The 22895-nt window shown below is 40.0% G+C and overlaps 1 protein-coding gene across 12 annotated transcripts in view; it reads left to right on the plus strand.

Annotated features, from left to right (window-relative positions):
* The window catches only part of rapgef2 (Rap guanine nucleotide exchange factor (GEF) 2), a 127116-nt gene that overhangs the window by 64088 nt on the left and 40133 nt on the right, over positions 1 to 22895 (plus strand). For 7 of the 12 annotated variants that reach the window (XM_038300839.1, XM_038300847.1, XM_038300842.1 and 4 more), the window contains 3 exons: positions 3826 to 3901; positions 6987 to 7154; positions 14676 to 14693. In XM_038300839.1, the coding sequence (XP_038156767.1) occupies positions 3826 to 3901; positions 6987 to 7154; positions 14676 to 14693 (262 nt within the window). Of the gene's footprint in view, positions 1 to 3825; positions 3902 to 6986; positions 7155 to 14675; positions 14694 to 21598; positions 22227 to 22895 lie in introns of those variants that run through there. The other 5 variants (XM_038300843.1, XM_038300845.1, XM_038300848.1 and 2 more) reach the window with 3 other exon arrangements.

Consider the following 22895-nt stretch of genomic DNA (forward strand, 5'->3'; position numbering starts at 1 on the left):
CTCAGGAAAGAAAGCACATAGATCACCTTAACCTGAATTCTGTGCACAGGCTTAAGCATTATCGCACTGCTGACGGAAATCAAAGTAGATCGGATTTAACCGTATCACAATGCTGATTTTAACGCAGGTGCTCAAATCTGTAGTGAACATAATTTATGCTCTTGTGGTATGTTTTACTTTCATAGCTCGTCCTGCTGCTCTGCATGCTTTAATCTCCAAACAAGATACTTGCGCATCCCTCCCCCACTCTGCACTCTTTAATCCCTTTTTTAATATATCACATTGCCAGATGTGTGTTTTATTTCCCCAGTAAAATTAAGGACTGGATTACTAATGTCAGGAACGCATTAGAAGAGCATGACTAAACATGTCGCTTTACTGTTTGCACTCGGTAGCCTGATGTGTTTGTGGCATGCACACGGATCAAGCCCTTCTTCCCCTGGGGCAGATTCAGCAGAAGGGATGCTTAGAGGATGTGTGGCTTTATATCAAACCAACACCTTCATCCCAGTACAGCCGTTGCCTCTAACTGACAAATCAGCACTGCTAGAAACTAGTTGCAAAGAATTAACAGCATTTGTCTCCCTGCAAGGACTGCAGTAAAACACTGAGTAAGCTCTTCATGTTGCTGTGTTTCGTCCCATGGAGGAATTCAGGCTTGTGTTTGTCAGTGAATACAAGCAGAGTTACAACAACATTAGACAGAAGCTCAGCCAAAGCAAACGGCAACAATCAGCATTAACCCTTCAGTTGCCTTCACTCAGAGGCAGCCTTTATTCTCACACCCGCTCAGCTTCTCTCATTCATTACAAGCTTCTCTAAAAAATATCAATCATTCAAAGAATGCTATTTTGCTTTTTAAGTTTGTTAAATCATCGAGTTAAGGTTGTTAAAAAGCAGATCATTTAATCGACAACTGGGGGGGCAGAAGTGAAAATGAGGAAACGAGAAAAACAAACTATGAAAATCTGCTTGTAGAAAAAAATTGCAGCCAAGAAATCACGAATGTGCGTTTTACCATAGTGACGGATTTCTACCTGCTTTTTGCCATCAGTTGATTGGTTATTTCCCTGCATGACCAAGTCCTACCTACAGCATGTAGCTCTGCGGCCTGCTCTCATTGGTTAATGGAAGCAGCCCCCTCTGTAACCTCAGTCCAGGTACCCAACACCACTGCTCACTTCATCTGGGACCACCTTCCCTCAGCTCTGCTTTCAAAGTTTGCATAAGTAATGCAGATTTAGATTCAAAGCATCTTTACAAGCTGATCTGATTATGACTGACAGTAAATAAGAACAAAATAAATTAATAAAAGCAGAGTGAAAGAATCAGCATTTAATTGCATATCACTGCTTTTCAGCCACTAAGTAGATGTTGTGAAATACTTCCTCCATGTGACTGCAGTCTGTAATTGTGACATATTTCAACTTTGTTTTGAATAAAAATTAGAATTAAGTTTAGAGAAACACAGGAAATAGTCTGTACAACTACTCTGATAGTAAAAGCTTGATATTTTGACAATAACTAAATATTCTCCAACCAAACCCATTCAGTCAGTTATGCAAATGTATCCATATGGGCCACATAACCATGTTTATTATTACCATAAGTACTTTACTGTCTTAAATTTAGTTTCTTAGAACCTAAAGTAGAACGTGAACCTCAGTAGAACCCTTATCTTTCTCTAACACTAACAACGCTCGATAAGTTTGGTAGAAGTACATCTAGCCTTTTGGTGAAGATGCAGCAGCTGTCCTCTTTGGAAGACAGCAGAATTCAGGTTGGGACTACAACCTTGGGTTGTACCACTGTTACTTCTCTAAGGATACGCTCTGGGCACATAAACATTTTAAAACTGGGTTTCAGGGGTTGATGTCAGCCCAGCTACAATCGTTGGCAAATTAAATCCAATTGTAATATGATTTCAATTTTATAAATCAGAGAGGGGATCAGTTTCTGTCACATTACATTTAACTAAGTCAGACACTGACTTTCTTACTCCAGTTCTTTATGGGGTGGTAATATGCTTAAAGTGGGTTTGTTAACACAGTACAGGGGACAGAGAGCTGCAGGTAGGGCACAGATGTGAGTAGAAGAGTAGAAGCTTTTCTAAGTCAAGTAGGGTTGAAAAATGAATCAGATTAAATGATTATTAAAATAATTGTCAACTAATTAAGTAATCGATTAATCGTTACCTGGACTGTAGACACTCTAAAATGTGCATTTAGCTGACAGAGCAATCCACTTAGAGCAGTTATTTAAAAGAGAAAATTATAAAAAACAAAAGATTTTTTTGCATTTAAGATAAAAATCTTTTTCATCAGTCAATATGCTCTGTCCAGAACTCCTCAAATTACAAAAGCTTTAGTTTATAGATTAATAATCAGATAGCCAAAGGTTCCTTTGGCTATCCAATTATTAATTGATTAATTGAAAAATAATCAACGGATTAATCGATTTGGTTGCAGCCGTGAAGTCAAATGACAATGGACTCTAAGCAGGCTTTCAGTGTTTAAAAAATAAATAAATAAATTAAAAAAAACTCTTGAGTGAAATGTCTGAATGGTTTTTTTGTTAATCAAATTAAAAGTGAAAATGGGTGAAAAAAGTTAGATTTTTGCCCTACCAGATACTATGGTTTACTTCTGGTTCCTGCAGTGGCAGAGCACTTATCTTGTGTTTGGCAAATAATTAAGACAAATTTCCAAATCCAAAAAAGCCCCATATTTAATAACCATCTCTGTAATCACACACCTTAGGTTCTCTATTTTAATGAAGCAAATTGTTACGTTTATTAGATAAGAATACATTTTACTGTGCAGTTTGTATTTTCTTCTATAAAGCGCATTATTCTGCATATCACCACCTTTTTACCCCTTAACTTATCTCATGTCTCACTACTTGGAACCGGGCCTTGTAAAATTCATGAACTTAGGTTGTGGTGTTGAAGTTTTTTTTTACTTCTATCTCTGGTTAAATGATGAAAACTGAGAGGGGTTTAAAAGGATTTTAAATGTGTTATTACTTCTTCGTAAGTACAACTAAACCTGTCCTTTTTTCTGTCAGCTGTCTCATTGTTGTCAAGTTGAGCCATCAGAAATGACTTTAATTGGAAATGATCTGGTTTTCATTGAAAAAAGCCTCCAGGCTTTAAAAAATGTGGGATGCTTTAGGTTAAAAGGCATCTATATAACATCTTTCCTAAGTTCCCATATCAAAGTGATGGAAATCTGTACGGAGATGATCTAATTGACTCAAAGGAACCTGTGTTTGTTGAGCTGCCAGAGTTTATCTAACCAAACATTGAGAAAGATGTGGGTCACATTCTGAAATAAAACATGATAAAAATAACAAACAAGGGGGCTCTTGTTTCTGTAGGGGATCGTGTTTTGAACAAAGGCAGCATTCTTCCCAACACCCACATCTAGGATCTGCACATGCTCAATATTTCCAAGGCTAAGAGTCCTTTATTTAATTATTTCTCCTTATTTTGAGTCTTTGCCATCTTTAATATTTGGCTGCTCATTAAGAGTGAGGCTTACTGTCCAAACTGACGTCATAAGAGTGGAGTTTTCCAGAGCCGGGTGTTTCCTTCTGAAACTGAAAGGAGGTGGTGTCCAATCAAAGCTGCCTTGTGTCTGTTTTTACATGCAGAAATTCCACACCCCATATTTGCTTATGAATATATGAACACAACCCTGTGGGATTCTCCACTGTTTTTGCTCGCTAAAGATTAACATGAAATATTTTGATATATAATTTTGTGCTGGTTTGTTGCTTTAAGGTGCATTATTGGTTTTCTTTTCTTTTTATCATTTTGTTTAGTTTTGGGAAGCGATCAGCAGGCAGCCTGCGACGTGGATGTGAATGCATCGTCCTTGAACCCTCAGAAATGATTGTGGTGAGTTCATTTCTCTGACGTTTGACGCTCTGCCTTCTATTTGTCTACAGTTAAGATTGTAAAAAATATGTTTTTCCTTCCTTCCCTGTCCTTTTCTTCTTCATCCACCCACCTTTTCATGTGCCGTTACTTCTTTCCTTCCTACTTTCATTTCTTGTCTCCTTTCCTTTTTTCCTTGTTTCTTCTAACTTCCATCCTTCCCATTGTTTCCTCTGTTCCACCTATTCCGGTTTTTGAAGGTGCGTTATATAAATCCTACTTAGTGAAGAAATGTCTGCTTTCAGTTTAAAGCCAACTTTGACGTTAAGATCCACTGAAACTGGAAAAAAACCCAACCTATTAGCAGCGACCCCAGTAATCTTGTGTGTTGCATCATGTCCGAATGGATCACTCTCAAACAATGTTATAAATCCAACCACCACCTGCAGTGTCAAACTTGCATCACCCTGTGCGTCTTAGCCCTAAAATAACTCAACCTTTAACACAAACTGGGCTCTAGTTTAAGGAGTAGTTCATTTTTTTCTTTAATATAGTTTAATTATTGCTAGAATGTTGCTCTAATCACTGTGGTTTAGGATTATTGTTGAACCTTTCATTAAATTTGGATTCTTCTCCATCTTAGTGGAGATTTGTTAAATGAAAAAATGGCGAAGAATGATTTATTCCCTCAGGGGTGAGAAGAGCAGCCAGTTTGGCAACAGCGGCAGTCATCTGCTGAACAGAAGCTAACTGAAGCCTAAAGAAGCTCCACAGTCAGGCTCAGGATTTTGCCAAGACAGAAGACATGTTCAAACAGCTGCAGGCTGAAGTCTGATGATATCCTGATGGACCGCATACGCTAGGTTGACCTTTGAACTTGCAGACTCAAACCTGCCACAGTTTAACCTGCAAAAGTTGAATAAAATCTGTTGGAGGTTTTATAACATGTTTCCAAAGAGTCCTTTGGCTTTTTAGAGACAATCCCTTCCTCTGGGTGAACTTTGAGCCTTAGAGGCTGAAAGTAACCACTATTAGTGAAGCAAACTCCCCTGTTTGCTTCTCAGTCTTACTTGGATCAGACCAGAGCCTAAGGAGATTAGGCTAACTGTTACATAAGGATGCCAAAAGCATATTTTATAATCTTAGTAAATATTTCAGTGTGTCAAAAGTATTAATGTGTTTGATACCTAAAACAGGGCATTACTTTGGAGACATTTCCTGGAAATAAATGTTTGTTATTCTTTTTAGTCTTTAAATAAGGCCAATAAATAGAAATTTGTGTCTCAAATACAAGAAAGAAAAGAAAACAAAATTAGATTTTTTGTACAAATAAACCAATATTGATTTTATTAGGATGGGCTCAAAATTGGAATACGTCTGCTTTTTTTTCCAGCTTTATCCAGCCATACCTCACAGACGGCTATATGTAGCTTTCTTGCAATTCTTCCCTTTTTTAGTTTTGGGTGTGAATTTGTATCCAGCACCTCTAGGCATGATTCTACCACCCCCATGTCTCACCATGTGGAAGGTGTGTTCAGGATGATAGGAAGTGTCATTTTTACACCAGGCATTGCCTTTCAGTTCAGCTTTACAGAGTTCCCTGCATGTCTTGTGGGCACTTGCCAACAGGGCTTCCTTTCACTCTCGTTTTTTATGTTTTATCTTAAAACATAAAACGAAGAATAATAAAGGAGAAAGTTCCTATATCTGTTAAGTGTTTAACAATATATCCAGCTCGTTCAAGACCTAATGAAGGACATTATTAAAACATTGGAAAAGTGGGTTCGCAGTTTTTTTTTTTTAATTCTTGCATAAGCATAAGCTTGCTGTGATTAGTCCAGTCAGTTTCAAGTTAGTCTGGCTGACAGGGCAGCATTCAGCATCCATGTACTGAGATCAAGGTAAACACATTCATTGTTGCTCCCTCTATTTGCTATTAATTAATAATGTTTGTTTGATTCACTAAATGTTTCTTTTATAATGAGCTAAAAATGGAGGAAGAAAAATTTGCTTGGACTTCAGAAATATACTCTAAAAAATCAGCCGCTCATATTGGGTATCCCTTAGACCGATGTTAAAATAATTGGCAACACCATCGGCCTTAAAAAAACCTCTATCAGTCGACCTCTACATCACTGCTGCAATCACTGCACATTTAGTTTCTCATAATTGCCGTCTCCATGAGTGCAGATGGGAAGAAAACTCCTGCTAAGCTCTGTCAGAGACCCCCTTATTAACAGCTCCACCCTGCCTGCTACCAGATGACACTTTGCTGTATTTTGCTGTTTTTAGTAGCCAAACCGTTTCATAATTGCAGTGCAGGATAGAAATGCACACAGATAACCGTCTCTGCTATAAGTTCCCACACAGCTTTATGAAGCCGCAGTCTAAATGAATGTAGCAGATTCGTACGCCGCCGAAGCACCCTTACTGTATGCACACAGCTCTGAGAGAGCAATTAGACACACAAGCAGGATTTTATGCCCTCACTAGCACACAACTCCACCGTCGTCATGACAGCCAAGTGAGATTTTTAGCAGCGTAATCCCAAAGGCAGAGCTGCAAGAAATGTAAAAATAGCAGAAGAGATGAGATGAACCGGGCCCAAAATATAAAGATGGGAGGAAACATTGCGCTCTGACCCAAAGCTTCCTGCAGACACATATTTTAGGATCCCCTGGTAGGATAAGAGCCCCCCTCTGCCACTTCAACATGTTTCTTTTTACTCCTGCTCATTCATTATGAATGGAGACTGGGGATCTTATCTTATTTTAACTTCTAATTAAGTGAGGTTGCTAGAAGCCTTTTTTCTTCATCTTTCCTCATGTCAGCCTGTCAATTTGTTTACTCCGCATCTCCTCCAGCTCACTCCTCTCATCCGAATTCCAAACCCAGCCCTGTGTGTCTGCTTCTCTTGTTTTGTGATGTGAGCACCCTTTGACGTCGGTGTGCTCCATGCAGCCCACACACACACACTTCTATTTTTACGCAAGCAGAGGGGCGGGATGATTTGGGGGGGGTATTTATTTATTTTGCTAAGGATGAGGGAGGGATTAGGGGTGTGAATGAAAGTCACTCCCCTTCTATCTGCTTCCGTCTCTTCCAGGTGGACTATATGGATGAAAATGAGGAATACTTTCAGCGACAAGCTTCGCACAGACAGTCCCGGCGGCGCTTTCGGAAGATCAACCAGAAAGGAGAGCGGCAGACAATCATCGACACAGTGGATCCGTATCCCAGCGGAAAGCCGCCCGTAGCCCGGGGATACCACACGGTGAGTTGCAGCCCGTGTAATAGCTTAGTTTTTACCCTCGCTGTGCGCTCCAGAGGCAGCCTCAGTTGTGTGTCGAGCCGCTCCTTTAAGATCTGCTGTGCTTTTTCTGCTTCTGTGTAAATGTGAAAATGTAAGCCTTTTTAGAGTAACTTAGTGTCATCACTCTGCTTTCTGCTGACCTGCAGTCAGAGATTGCTGGAAGGACCGCTGTGCCCTGTCCTGCTGCACTTTGAGGCTTTTTTCTGATCTCTTTCAGCTCCTTTTTGGATTAGAGTTGTTCCACTTTCCTATATGTGTAGAGACTCTCCAGGCAATTCTGCTTCCTGCTTGTTGTTCTTTTATGCCTTTAATGAATGTTTTTGTAGTTTGTTTAGCCTCTCTTAGCGTCTCTTTGGAATCCTGTTTGTTGTAAGAGTAGTTTCATTTGTCTACATGTTTGTGGTTTAGATGTCTGTGCTCTCTATAAACAAGCTTGCAAAGCAAAATAGATGTGAAAGAAATCTCCTTTCTTGCTCTTTCTCAGAGCTGTAGTGGTTCGGTTGAATGTATTTTTCTTGTGCGGAAAAATGTGTAGTAGCCTTTTATGCTGCAAGGCTGTGCACAGCCACAGGGGGGAAGAGAGAAACCCTGCTCTATGCTTTGTATTTTGTAAAAAAAAAAAAAAAAATCTTAACTTTTTCAGATAATAATTTACAATTTTCATGATCGGACCTGCAAATGTTAAAAAAGATTTTCAACATATAATAAAACACAATAAAAAAGAAATGCTTCAGATTATTTAACAGACGCAGAAGTTCAAGGAGTAACAAGATAATATCTGTTTATTACATCCATTCAAACGGTAATTAGTGGTAAATGTAAAGCGCTTTTTCTCTTTATGCTCCGCTTAGACTCTCTGCACTTTCTGTTTTCTTTCCCATCATGCCCCTTCTGCACAGTTTCCTGTTCTTAACTGTTTCACAGCATTCCTCGCGTTCCCAGTTTTCCCTAGGGTGCTCATGGGGTAGTTGTCTGATGTTGCCTTTGTGAATCGGTTACTTTTAAAAAGGAGAAACGTCATCTCATTCCAGCCTTTATTACACCCGACCATGATCCTTTAAATAAGTGGAGGATAGCATTGAACTTTCTCATGGCTCAGACTCTGCACTCTGTTCTCCAAAATGACTCCTGGGGGAAGGATGGAGCCTGTTCCATAGCAACCAGTATTCCCAGGTTTGAAGTACAGTAGGGAGAGGAGCTGTGAACCATAGTGGTGCAGCTGAGGGGGGGTGGAGTGACAGAGATGCTGAATCTGGATGGCTGCTAAGCTAGGATAGCATGCTAACCTGCAGTGTTTAGATAAAAGACACGACTGAAATGTTCCTTCCTTCTTCCACGCAGCATATTTTGGAGGTGAGAACTCTCAGTCACTGCTTTTAGGCTAAATATGAAGACTGGAATGAAAACATGGAAAGAATCTAAAAACAAAAACCCTAACTTCCTCGTTACTTTAAATGCCATTATAAGATGCATACATCAGTGCCAGGATTTGTATAATGGCTCACAGAGATTTCTCTGCTAGGCCTTATTTTACAATACGGGGGGCACTGTTTTTGAAAACTAAACTTCATCACCTTTTAAATATACGCAACATCCCAAACCTAGATGAGTTCATGGATGAAATGTTAATCAGGATGATCGATTTCAGAATCCTATCCATTAATTTTTTGAATTCCAACAACACATTCTTTAATCGAGTAACTTAGAGCCGGTTTGAAGTCACATCTGATGTAGATTTTAATGAGTGACATCCCAAAGTTCCTGGAGAGTGATGGGGGGTATTGTCGTTAGACGACTGTGCAGAAAAACAAGTTTAACCAGGATTTGATATCTGATTGGAAACTTTTAAAGTAATTTCTTAATATCGAGTTAAGCTGATATGAGGCTGTCAGGGTGTCATCTACTTGGTGCTAACAGATGCTGGGATGGGTTTGAAGTGAACCACAATAATAGCAGATCTGTTTATATGCATCCTGTCAAACCAAAGGAAGATCCTACATCTCCGACTGTAGTAGAGGTTTAAGGATTTTGTTTAAGGATTAAGGATGTCGGTCCTGTGAAAATGGTTCCCCACAAGGTTAGGGCAGCTTCAGTTCATTATTGAGAAGATATTTTTCTATTTATTATAAATAAAAGGTCCACTTTGTATTTTTAAAAGCTCCTATTTTCCAATGAATTGACAGAAAGTCTATAAGGAGAAATGCGTTGGAGCCCAAGTAAATTCTCTATAGAGTATCTCTACTTTAAAAGCCTTAAAAGAAGGATTTTAGGTTTAGAAAGGTAGATCCGAGGTCACTTATCAATAATCTTCATCCAATTCTAATTTTACTCAGACTTTATTATAAAATGCTGCCACAACATCCTGTTTGCAGAGGAACACAAAGTACACCTATAAATACCCTGAGCTGTGATTTAGTGCCTGATTAAACATGTTCAAATGTCCATTAAGAATTTCAGCCAGTGTGTTTGTTTGATCCCATTTCAAATAATACTTTGCTAAAAGCTTCAGTCTCTTGTCATTAAGGAGAGATTGTTTTATAACTCTGAGGTTACAGATAGTCTGTAGACAGACATCTCCTGTCCCCGAGCAATCGCTCTGAACAAGTCCAGGTCCTAAGCTGCTGCAGAGAGTCAGTTCGATGGGTGAAAAATCAAAGTCAGACTAACCCTGGATAGAGACTCCCAGTGGGAGCACTCACAAAGACAGAAAAACAATCTGAAGCTAAGCTGCTATGAAGTCAACTTTATTTGGCCTCAATGTTCAAATATACTGCAGGATCATTTTTAAACAAACACAAACAAAGTCTGCTCTCATTACTGTATGCTCATTTCTGTCTGTTTGACCTGACCTGGATCGTTTCTCTGTACTGAGGACTGCACTGGGATTAATATTAACATCCATTAGCTGATGAAGATCACTTAAATAATGAATGTTATAGAATTCAATGCATCACTTCTTATTCTGAGATTAAGCAGGGGGCTGAAATAAGGATTTTCTATATTGTATAAAAGCAAACGGTACCTGTTGAACTTCCTGGACAGCCATCAGAGGGTCCAAAATGGAGATCAATCCAACTGTTTAGTTTTTTTTAGCCTCTGTGCTTCTAGGGAGCTATAATGTTTCACCCATTGGTGATTTATTGTGTTTATTTGCAAAATAACAGTAAAAATTACAGTGGTTTTTACATGTTGATCAAATATACTGAAGCATCTATCTGAGTTATATTTTACTCCTCAATAAAAGGCAGCTATGAAAACATGCCACAGCAGTTGGTTAATACTTTAGACCTACATTTGGGTCTTGTGTGTGTGCACGCTGTAGGAAGTTGTGCAGCGAAGGGATTCAGGCTTCCTTATGTTGAGCTGCTCAGATTTTTGCTTTGAACTTCCTTATATAAGGGTTGACTTCTCGGTGTGAGTGTGATTTCAGTTTATTTGTATAGCATCAATTCAACACATGAGCTAAAGGTGATTTACAGACTTAATTCAATCAAATCATATTGGCAGATTGCTTCGTTTGGTTCGTTTTCAGTCTAAGGACTCTGACTTGTCCTCCATTACTGCAAAGTCAGATTTCAAAGTGAGCGAACTTAATTGTGTAAACTTAATTGCAGTTTAATTATGAAATGTCACACAGATGTAGCGGAGGGAAGGTGCTGTAGGTTTCTAGTTTTGTTACAGACTAAAAATCCCCACAATTTTGCATCAAATCTTAAGTGCATGGCCGACTTTATTGGGTACACTTTGTTAGTACTGTTTTAGAAGCTGTTGCACTCAAAACTGTCTTGACGACAAAGATTCAGTCAGGTGTGAGAAATATTCTTCAAAAATTGTGCTCTATATTGACATGAGGGCATCACAGTTGATGTGAATTTGTCAGCAACGCGTCCCTAATGTAAATCTCATATTCCACTACAATCCAAAAGTGCAATCCCTCCAGCTTCTCTACACAGCAATCCCTTCAGGGTCGCTAGTAAGAGGTGAGGCCCGCCTGGAACAGGTCATCACTCCTTCACAGGGCGACACAGGGACACCTGGGATAAACTATAAAATAAAATGGAATAGAAAACGACTTTTTGCAATGGGGACATTTTGGTGAAGCAGCAGCAACATGACAAGGATTTAAAGTAAAAATATTCGTAAGAAATAAAATACTGTACTCTATCCACACACACTCACTCCTAAGAGCAATTCAGACAGACTGATTAACCTGATATCTCCATTCTTGGACTGTGGCCAGAAATCAATCATGAGCTGAAGTGCATCTCAGCACTTGCTTGTTGTTGCTGTTTTTGGTGTGTTTTATTGAGCAGGAAAATAACTGTTTAAAAATATAAAACTAATCAGATGTTTTAAATAAGGGGTTGAATATGTAAGTTCACTTGCAAATTGATTTGTGCATCATTACCTTTTTCACTTCTCCCACGTATACTGAGCTGTTACAGGGGAACAATGGATGGGTTTAGTTGCGTTTCAAATTTTCTGTTTTGATTGAAACATATTTGATCAGATTTGTTGCTAAACCCATAGTTCCTATTGGATATGATCATATTTGCTTTAGCCCACCTTTGAAATAAGGCAAAATGATCCCTTTTTAACTATCAGTGAAAACAAAGCAGACAAATCTGGGATTCATGAGGATTAAGAGAAATATTTAAAATAGATTTCTGTTTCCATGGATAAATCAGGGCAGTGAAAGAGGACAGTGTTTAGGATTCAACACATGCCTCCTGTGTGCTCGACACTGTGAGTTGACACTTGTGTGCCTTGTTTAATATGGATACACACACATCTGCCCATGCAGACATCTGCACACACGCTTGATCTTTTTATATTTCCCTTCGAAATGGCTGATTATCTCCATTTCTTTGTCGCTCTCCATTTCACACCTTATCTCGTATGCGCTATCTGTTCCACTAATATCATCATCCATTTGAGCCATCGACCCAACACACACACACAGATATTTTTTCTCTCTGATCTCCCTCTCAGACACGCTCTTAAGGCCTTGTGCAGATTCTGTGGTCTGGTCTTGAATAAATTGTCAATGGTGCTGCTGTTGATGGATCTTCTTTTACTAAATGTTCGATAGTAAATCACTTCCACAATCTTTGAGTTTGTGATTTTTCTCCTTTCATCTTTTTTTTTGTTTTTTTGTTTTTGCCCATACTAGATCCCAGTAAGACATTCCCAGATTTTTCCAGGCAGAGGAGTGTTGTTCGTTTTCATATGTGGTGACCAGAAGAACCATCAAACAGATGTTATCTAATTACACACGCAGCAGGAGGCATTCAAACACTGTTCTTCTTTTGCTCCACTGGCAGCCTATTGGTTAGTGGTGGCATCTCATAATCAGGGAGGTTTAATTTTTATATCCCCTCAATATCTAACGTTCCCATCAGCACTCATTTGCTGATACAGAAAGTCCTCTATGGTGACATTGCTCACTCAAAACCTGACCAATTTCATATTTACTGTAAACATTGAAGAGTTTTACAAATTCTTCTCGTAGACTCCATCCTCTTTTTTTCTGTTTGTCTAATATTCGGTCAAATCCCTGATTTCCTTTCAGTTTTAGCTCAAAAGCTGAAACTTTAACAGTGGTTGACTTTTAACTTCTTTCCAACACTTTGATTTTACATCAGGTTTTGGTTAAAGGTTTCATGAGGGGGATACACTTCTCTTGTTCAAGCACCTATGAACCAGGTTGAGTGGGTAATTAATCGGATACCAGTTATCGATTAATGTGATAGTTTAAAGTTGATTGAACTTGAACCAGAGTTTTCTTTGGGCTATGCAGCCCTCCAAAGAAATGCCACCCCACACAATTACTAACCCACGGCCAAACCAGGCATGATGAAGGATGTTCCAGGCAGCAGATCGCTCTCCACGGAGTCTCTAGACTATGTCACATTTACCACATGTGCTCTGTGTGAACCTGTTTTCATCTGTGAAGAGCACAGGGTACCATTGGTGAATTAGCCAATCCTGGTGTTGTCCCGCAAATGCCAAGCATCCTGCACAGTGTTGGGCTGTGAGGACAACCCCCATCTGGGGACGCTGGGCTGTCATGCATATACTGTACATGCACATTTTTGGCCAGCTGGAGGTTATTTTGCAGGGCTCTGGCAGTGCTCCTCCTGTTCCTGATTGCACCAAGGCAGAGGTAGCGGTCCTGCTGCTGCGTTGCTGTCCTCATAAGGCCTGGTCAACATCTCCCGGTATACAGTTCTGTCTCTAGTAGAATCCCCAGCCTCGGACACTACACCGACAGCCTTCTTGCCACAGCTTGCATTGATGTGTCATCCTGGATGAGCTGCTTTACTTGAGCCACTTGTGTGGGTTACCGAGTCGGTCTCATGTTACCACAAGTGTGAAAGCACCACCAACATTCAAAAGTGACCAAAACATCAGCCAGAGAGCATAGCTACTGAGAAGTGTCTTGATAATTGCAAATCATTTCCACCTGTTGCCTCTTCCACTTCCACAACAGCATGTGAAATTGATTAAATCAGTGTTGCTTCCTAAGTGGAAAGTTTGAATTCACAGAAGTTCGATTTAATTTAAGTTATATTGTGTTGTTTACGTGTTGCCTTTATTTTTTGAGCCCTAAAAAAAAACTTAACTATTTACCCTGCCGAGAAAACTCTCAATCCAATATCTACAATATTGATCAATCAAAGCTTATCCTCTTTAGTCCACCCCATCGTTCTGGCAAACTGTGTACCATGGCTGATAAGCCTCTCAAAGGCCTGTTTTTTTTTTGTTTTTTTTTTCTGAACCAATTTTTATTCTTTGCTGGCTCTTCTTGTAGCAGTATCTTGTATTTTGATTTGACCCTCTGATTAGAGGGCTCTGAAGGCTGAGGAAGTTGTATTAAATGTTGATTACCAGCTCAGAGGAAGGTTGTGATTGGTTGTCTGGTCTTTCATACAGACAACCAAAAGATGTCCATATTCTTACTTTGTAAAAAAATGTTAGACCAAATGCCTGCTCTGAATTTTCAGAGTGATTACCAATCATTGGTCTAAATACTAATGGGCTAAGGCGTCTATAGTTCATTAGTGACCCTGATTCTACCTTTCTGTGGCACACGGGTGGGTCATATTACAGCTTTTTGTTGTTGTTTTTATTTTTTTATTACAGTGTTTATACCAAATGTGTGGCAGTGGCCATTAAAACCTCTTCGAATGGGTTTCTGAATCTGTATATCAAGCCTGTTAGGTGCGGCATTTAATTGAAACTCCTCTTTCACTGCTTTTGTCATAACTTGGACGTTATCATTGCACACGTTTCACGGTTCATTTGCTTGGTAATCTGCAGATGTTCTGCAGCGAAGAGATCAAATCTGGTGTATGATTTTATCATGTCAGTGAGTTTTTTACCTGCAGTTATTCCCCTCCTCTGCTGATTTCTGCCATGTTTAATAACTCTCCTCTTCTGCTTCCTTTTTCACGGCTCGCTCCCTAACTTGGGCACCAGGATTGCAATAAACCTAAGGTACTGTATCTATTAGCACTGTCTATTCTTGTCATTGTGCCTCTTTTGTTTTCTAGCTCTATGTTTGTGCTGTTGCTGGTAGGCTTCTTCTTTGGTCTAATCCTCTTTGGTTCTCCCTGTAGCTGCTAGCAGACCTCCTTAATAAACACCTTTTATATGCAGACATAAACACTGATGATGATGACGAGGTAAACCTGCTTTTATCTCCAGTTCTCATACCATCACGTCAACAATCATATAAATAGCATTTGTAATAACAGGACTAATGGTGTCACCTTTGCTGCTTTCATATGTGTTATCCTGTTTTTTTTTTTTCATGAAAAAGCATATTTTTTGCTAAAAGCAAACCATGATCTAGTGATGACGGGAATCATAAGCATCTGTTTTCTACCACTTATAGCGCTGTAATGTGTGATAATGGTAACAGTTGCGATAATTGAGGCCCATTCTTCCTGTTGAACTGCGCCAGATGGAAGATTTCACCGTTAACACATTTGCTTCTTATAGTATGTGGTACCAATATATCTGTAGGTGTTTTAGTATTTCATTGGGGTGTTGCCGGTGGAAACGGATTAAGAGGGAGAGTTGGAAAAGATCAGAGCTCAAAAGGCTGATCAGTCGTACCTGCTGATAAATGCAGAGAGAACAAACCTGCCACTCTCGGCTGCAGAAAAGCCGTGCTCCTATTTTTAGAGCTGTCCTTTGTGGCAGCCTGCTCTGCCTCAGCTGTGCAGAGTTACAGAAGGCTCACTCTTACATTGAAATCATGCAGGAAAGGCAGAATGAGTTTAGTGTACATCTATTCCCTGTCTGTGGATCTTGGTTTCTAAATGATAGTTGATGTTCCAGCACGTGCTGTATCGTATCAAACATTAAGTACAATCATGATTTTGTTCAATTTGTGAATGTAACTGAATGCTAATGCAGTGTCTAATTCATTCTCATTAACCTGTTTCAGCTTTGATTTTCAAATTAAATAAAAGTGGGGAGAGATAATCGATTTTTATAGCAGAAAGAGTTCATCATTCTGTAATTGTCTGCAGTGTGTGAGTAGAATATGCAGATTTCTCTCAGTCTGCTTTTGAAGTATCTTTTGTTACCTTGATTTAAACACCCAAGCCTCTCTTTCCCAGCATGGCCAACAAAGGCAACAGCCCTGTTTGTAGTTATTAATAGCCTTTGGTTTATCATCAAAGTACGGTGGAGCAGATATTTTTGGCTCAATAATTCAACTGAAACTAAAGCTTTTGTAAGAAAAGAACTATTCATTTATTGACTGGGTTATATTTCACAACCTGGATGCAGCTTTTATCCCCAGAATTCAAGAGACCCTTTTAAAGGTTAAGGGCATTGAACGTGATGGATGATCTATTTTTATGGTAATTAGCTCACATGGCAGCAGTCCCACATTTCAACCTTTTTTAAGCCAGTGAAACAAGAAGGAAATCACTCCATCAAACTAATAATGGTATTATTTGATCAGTTAGCTGTTGATCTAATGTGTTTGATCAGGCTCTTATCATAGCAGCATGGTTTGCATGTCTGTGAATGACTGTAGGATGCAGAATGTTTTAAGCCACTTTAAGATCCTGGTTGAGAGGTGTAACAATCAGAGATGGGCGGATGTATCAGCTGCCCAGTATGATATTTATCTTTTATATGACAGATGTCTTAAGGAGGTTGTTACACAAACCAGTTCCAGTGCGAAACTGGAACTAGTTATAATTAGCACCAGTTCTGTGTTGCCAACATGCTCTGGCTTTGAGTTGGGCCAGAGTAAAGAAGTTCCTCCTCTAGGAGCTGAGGGTGAGCTCATGGAGATCAACCTCCAGCCAAAATCTTAGGAACACTATGTCAGGCTTCAGGGAGCCACTGCTGTAAAACCCAGTAAATAGGACATGATGGCAGCAGCAGTGGTTGAGAATCACACTCTCAGGTCACTTCTCTTCAAGGAATATGATATAAAATGGAAGAAAGTTAGACGTTGACATTCATGCTAGTACGGCTGGATCTTTTTGGCCAGCCTGTTTAAGCTAGTATCTCCTCATCCCACAGTTTCCAGTGGAAACGAATTAAGGAGGAGCAACATCATCTGCCATGTTTTAAAACCCTTTTTAATGTTAAACATCCAGCTGTTCTAGCTCTTTGTTGAACTGCTTGTTGAAGTGTTTCAGGAACCAATCATAAGTGATACAATTCGAGACGATTGTTGTTTAGGGGAGAGCGGAATGGTGGCCTAGTGGTTTAGTTCATAGAGCTTACAATCCTGAGGTTATGAGTTTGAGCCCCACTCCTACAGACTGCCACTCTGGATCTCTGAGAAAGACCCTTAAGCCCACACTGCTCGCCAGGCGCCCCACGATAGCAGCCCACTGCTCCCCAAGGAGACTGGTTAAATAAAGAGGTTAATTTCTCCAATGTAAGATCAATAAAGTTCAATTATTATTATTAAAACTAAGAACCTCGCTCCCAGTGGTTATACAAATAGCCATTTATCTTTCAGTTCATTTTTTAAATAAAAATGTGACAATGCTTCACATTTTATTTTTTGATTTTGGAGTGTTTTTATGTTTTACCGAATCACCAGAATGCCATGTCAGCCCATGATGGTTAAAGATTATCTTAAACAGAAAAAAAGAAACATGTCCATGAACTCCATTCAGGAGAAAAGACTTCCAGTTCCTAACCTTTCAGTTACTTTATAACTTCATCCGGAAACATCATGTAACTGATGAACTTCACTCTCTCTCCCTCAGCTCAATCTTTGAAAGGATCTTACTTCATTTCCTGTCTGATTTATGCACCTTTTAGCAGGTGTACGAGTACAACAGATGTTTTGCCTCAATGAACCTACAAGTGTAATTTTTTAGGCATGTCTGGCGGCCCACGTTTCTATCAAATTATTTCCAGAGCACCGTGCAGGTGACAAAAGCTTGAAAAATGAAGTAATCCCATGAGTTGCAGCAGCTTTGAAAATGCAGTCTCTTTATTAGATCATTGTTCTCGCTCTCACAACGCCACTTAGAGCCATAGTAATGGGACAGATGTCATTGATGAATGTCCTTCCTTCGGTGGCTTTCTCATATTATTCATTTCTCTAACAAGGTTAGAAGCCGATCACTAAATCAAAGCCTGAGACTCTGACCTTTTAATGGACACTGGGTCTTTCAGAGGTTTCCTGATTAGCATTTTTGAGCAAAAAAATGTATGATCAGAAATATTTTTATATTTATATATATATATATATATATATTTTTTTTTTATCACCTGCTTTAAATTAAGTTCACATGGTCAGATTTTGCGACTTCTTTGAGTCTTCACCTCATACCACATGGACATTTTAATTTTTTAAGAAGTTATAAAGGAAATTTATATTTTTTTTTACTTCCCCTTCTTTGTTTTTCCATTAGTGGAAAAAGTTCAGACTTCAGATGTTTTTCAGAAGTCCTATATTATGCAAAAATTACATTATAAATATTTTGTAACTGTCGTATGTGTCCTAACGCCTGTGTTTGAGGTTTACAATTGTCTGCTCAAAATGTTATGTTTGAAAAGTTTTCCCCTTGCGATATCATCAGGGGAAATCTGTCCAGAGTGGTCTGTACAGCCCATTGGTCAGGCTACAGCCCCTCCTAGCCACCATCTTTACGAACTTTGACTGGTTGGCCTTCATAGGTCAGGGTGCCACAGGCTGTCTGCCTAATCTGAGAGGAATTTTCCTGCACAAAGGACAAAAACAGGCTCTAGGGGCTTCATTGTTAATATTTTTAATTTTTAGTTGTAGCAAAATATGGGACCTTTAAACATTAGAGAACAAACAACACCATGAAGCCTGAGTAACACAACAGACAGGAAGAAGGGAGTAGTTGAGAAATCTTCAAACTTCCCACATAGCTCAGTTCGGGCCATCCTTTAAAAAAACCAGGAGGAGGATAAAGCACAGCTGCAAACCTACACAGACATGGCCGTCTTGCAAAAACTGACAGTCTGGTTGATCAGAGAAGCAATCAAGAGTCCCTTGGTGCTTCTAGAGGAGCTGCAATCAGGACAGTCATGGAAGAGAACCTCTTAGTCTGCTGAAAATATGAGACAGAAAATTTCCCTTTCAGCAGGACAACAGCCAGCCAGAGATATTATAATGGTCAGGTCAAAGCCCAAACCTAAATCTGTGCCATGACTTGAAACTCTCTTCGTATAGATGCTCTCGTCCAATCATAGTAAATGTTTATTCTTAGATGAATAGATCATTTTTAGTCAGTTGCTCTAATTGCAGCAAAGGTGGTTCCACAACGTATTAATTAGAACGCATGCTAAACACACTTCTGTTGTTTATTTGTAAAAATAATTTAAGCGTTTTTCTTCCTAAAATTTAACATTCACGCTCTACTTTTTGCAATAAGATATTAATTTATATCTTGATAACAAAATGAAAACTGAGACCTTTTTGTCCTAAATATGACAAATTCTGAAACGGCTCCTAAGAGTATAATGATATTTAGAGAGCCTATTATGGGGGCTGTTTTCTGTTTTCTACATTGTTTTGTTAAAAAAGTATGCTTATTAAAGCCACAAATTTCTATTCAGTCCTCTTACATAAAAATACTAAACCGTATGGGGTTTGTTTACTCTTGGATTCCAGAAAGTCATTTTGTAATATCCCATCTATGGATTTGCTGCAGGAGAATAGTGGTTAGCTAAAGAAAAAAAATCCAGATCTTACTAGAAACTATAAAACAATCCCTTTTTTTTTGGTCTCCATGTGTTACCGTGTTTATATGCTGGACTGTAATGAGGTTTTTATTGCTCCAATGCGATGCATCAGCAAGCAAAGCGCCAAGCATGGCCTTACTTATCACACCCACTTTGCAGTCTGTTTACAAATGACGCCTGAGGCCACCACCCCTTGCATTTAGCACACCCTGCAACTGAACATGAGTGCATTAACATTATCCTGAGGGGGTGTTTTCTATGTAGCTGTCACAGCCCTTGAAGATCAATGGTCTAATGGCTGCTGCCTGCTTTCCCTTTAAATTTAGTTTGTGATTAGTCAGTAAAAACATGATTAATTGGTTTATTTGTTGCTAGAAAGCTTGAAATTTGGGGGGGTGGTGAGGGCATGATGTTTTGGTATTCCCATGGTACCGTCTCGTTGCTGCGGTGATGTAATGATGCCCCTGTCCCCTTTATCCCCCTGAGGCATTTGTTGGAGACGATAATGGCTAGGCTGCTCAACAAACCACCTGAGCTTTTTTTTCTTCTTCTGTTGTTTTGAAACATTACATCATGGCTCATGGCAGGAGAGGTGATGTCATCCAGGGTCTCCAGGCTTCTCTCACCCCTGTCCGCCTCCCACTTGCCTCCCCCGCTGCTTTTACTGGAGCTGCTCCAAAACCAGTAAACTGCTTTTCAGGCACAGGCTGAGGCTGAGCATCAGTCTCTGTTCAAAGGACCAGCCACTGTCTGCAAACATGAGTCAGATGGACTATTGTTTAGTAGATTTCCGGTTCTCTTAAATGTGGATTCGTTTTTTGCTGTTTAAGATTAGTCTTTTTGATATCCCTGTTTACCAGTTAATTTTTGTGATCTCCCTGTTGATTTAAGATTAAACCAGTGGTGTTTATGTGCTGGTGGGAAATAAGTATGTCCATCACGCTTTGACATCTCATGTAAACCATTTTTTTGCTTTTTTTTCTGCTCTCGTGAGCAGATAGGCTCTACAGTATGACAGCCAATCATTCTATGACAACTGAGAGCCTGGTTTGTGGTTTGTTTTGTCATGAGAACCGCAGCTCTTTCATCATTTATTCATTGTCATGTTTGACACTTGGAATATAATTTTTTTTTTAAATATGTCTTTTATATTCTATTCGTTGCTTGTGCTGCTAATTATCAGCACAGGTACAAATCCATGCGACTATGGTGTGTTGTTGTCAGTGGACCCCCTATATCTTACCGTCTAATTAAAGGATGTATTTTTACTAAATTTTCCAGTTTGACTTTAATGGAAAAATATGATTTTTTTTTTCTCCAAGACTTTTTACGCATCCTTCTCCAGCAGTAGCAAAAAATTAGGATGTAGATCTCCGACTGTGTGTCACAAAGCAGAGAAAAGTCAGCATCTCATCATCAATCATTTGGACCTTTCCTGGTGACGCTGCAGCTTATCGTAGTAAAGCTGGGTGAAGGTGGAGTGGCTCGGTCTGTTGCCACTTTCTCTGTCTCTTTTATGCCCCCCCAACCCCCTCCCTCCATTTCAGCATGTCTCGCTGCCTCCGTCGCCACAGCAACTAAAGGCCCTGGAGGGTGTGTGTGCGTTCGCTTGGCTCAGTGGGTGCGGGGGCTTGTGCTCGCGCTCGCCTAGTTGCCATGGCTATCTCCACTGAGTGGCAGCTACGGTGTGACAGCGCTGCTGCCAGTCTCTGCAGCTGAACCTTCATCTCCTCTTTTTACTCCTGTTTCAGCTCCTTCTCCTTTATTTTTTTTTCGCTCCATCAAGCTCTCTGTGCAATCTATCAACCTTTTCACTCCTTCTCTGAGGAGGAAGTGCTACAACTTCCCCGCCCAGGAAATGGCTTTCCTGCAGTCCGTTACTATGCCAACCAAATCCAGCTGCCGTCTTGTGCTAAAAGGAGTGCAATGATTGCATTGTTCAGTTCCTGCCCCCCCCAATGCCTTTATACTTCCATCAGTCCAACATCCATCTATCTACATTATAATTTCCCCCACCTTTAGATCATTTTGCCCTACTTTCATCTCTCCCTCTATCATCCAGCCTTCTTTCCATCTCTGTTTATGCCAGAGGAGTGCGTCCACAGCCGCTCTAACACCATTGCTGTCAGACTGGGAGGAGGTCCTTACCCCCTCCTCCCCCACCCCTGACACACATCCATGCATGAGGCTCTAAACAAACTGCTGGCTTTATCGCGCTGGGTACCTCTGTGGAGGCTGCATGCGTTTCAAGCTTGACATAATCTAATGGTGCACAAAAAGGCATTTTTGCATGCATGCGTGTTGCTTGACTTTCCGTACGAGGCAGAGGGAAGGAGGGAGAGAGAGAGAGGGAGGCGAGGCGGAGAGAGCAAGCGTGAGTGAAAGTGTTGTCAGCCATTTTTCTCATCTTTTATCCGTTTTTCTTTCTGCTGCTCCCCGACTGGAGATGTGACTGTCAAAAAAGAAGCTGGCTGTTTGTTTTCTCCTGGATAAAAAAAGGATCTCTCTTTTTTTTTTTATTCGTTTGTTTTTTCCACCCCGCTACCCAGCTTCCCATTTTCATGATCCAACTGGACTAAGCGCATGAGGTGTCATTGCTTTGGAGAGTCTGATCAGGCCAAGAAGAGCGGATACTCCTAAAACTGTCAAACGAAGACGGTGCAGCTAAGAGAGGGAAGGGGAGAGGAGGGGCGGGGGGTGTTGAAGATGAGTGTAAAGCAGGTCCGGGATGTTAGATGTTAGCCCGGTGAACATTTTTTCATTATGAAACCATTAGCAGCATCAGACAGCAATGGAGTCCCGAACCAGCAAGATAAAACCCCGGTAAGTAGCATATCGACGTGCATCCTCTTTTATTTATTTTTTTCCCTCTCCTCAACGTTTATGACCCTGTAGATATGATTACCGGCCCTGTAATGGACGTGCATCAGATTTCTATCGAGCCTGTGTGAGATGAATGACGGCAGGGCAGACCAAGGACGCAATCAGAGGCTGGCCGCTGCCGAGCATCAGATGTGTGTCAGTGTGTTGTACTAGAAACGGCCGCCATGTGCTCACCGTCACTGACGTGTGCAAACGCATGCACAGATGCTCCAGTTCCACACAATAATTTAAAGCTTTGTCAAAATAATGAATATTTTTTTCAAAATGTCATTATTATATTTGACATCAGTGTTCATTTTGTGCTTTAAATAGCCCTAATCTGGTTAGACAGATGCATCCTCTGAGTGTTGAGTTTCCAATGTCTCTGCCCTCATTTTGTTTTACGGCTAACCAAGATGACAGTACTTAGATGTAGGTCTTTAACACAAAAATGCTTTTGCAGGGATGTAAAATTACAGTTCATGGATAGAGTCTCCATTATGAAAAAGAGGATTATTTGATAGATCATCATATTTAAAAAAATTTTGGTATTTTATTTAATTTTTTTGTACCCACTGAAATGTTTTGATCCACCAGTGTGTTGCTGCTGGTGCTGTCCATGGTGCTGGA

This window comes from Cyprinodon tularosa, unplaced genomic scaffold (assembly GCF_016077235.1).
Source record: "Cyprinodon tularosa strain WSP-4 unplaced genomic scaffold, ASM1607723v1 ctg458, whole genome shotgun sequence".
Lineage (NCBI taxonomy): Eukaryota > Metazoa > Chordata > Actinopteri > Cyprinodontiformes > Cyprinodontidae > Cyprinodon > Cyprinodon tularosa.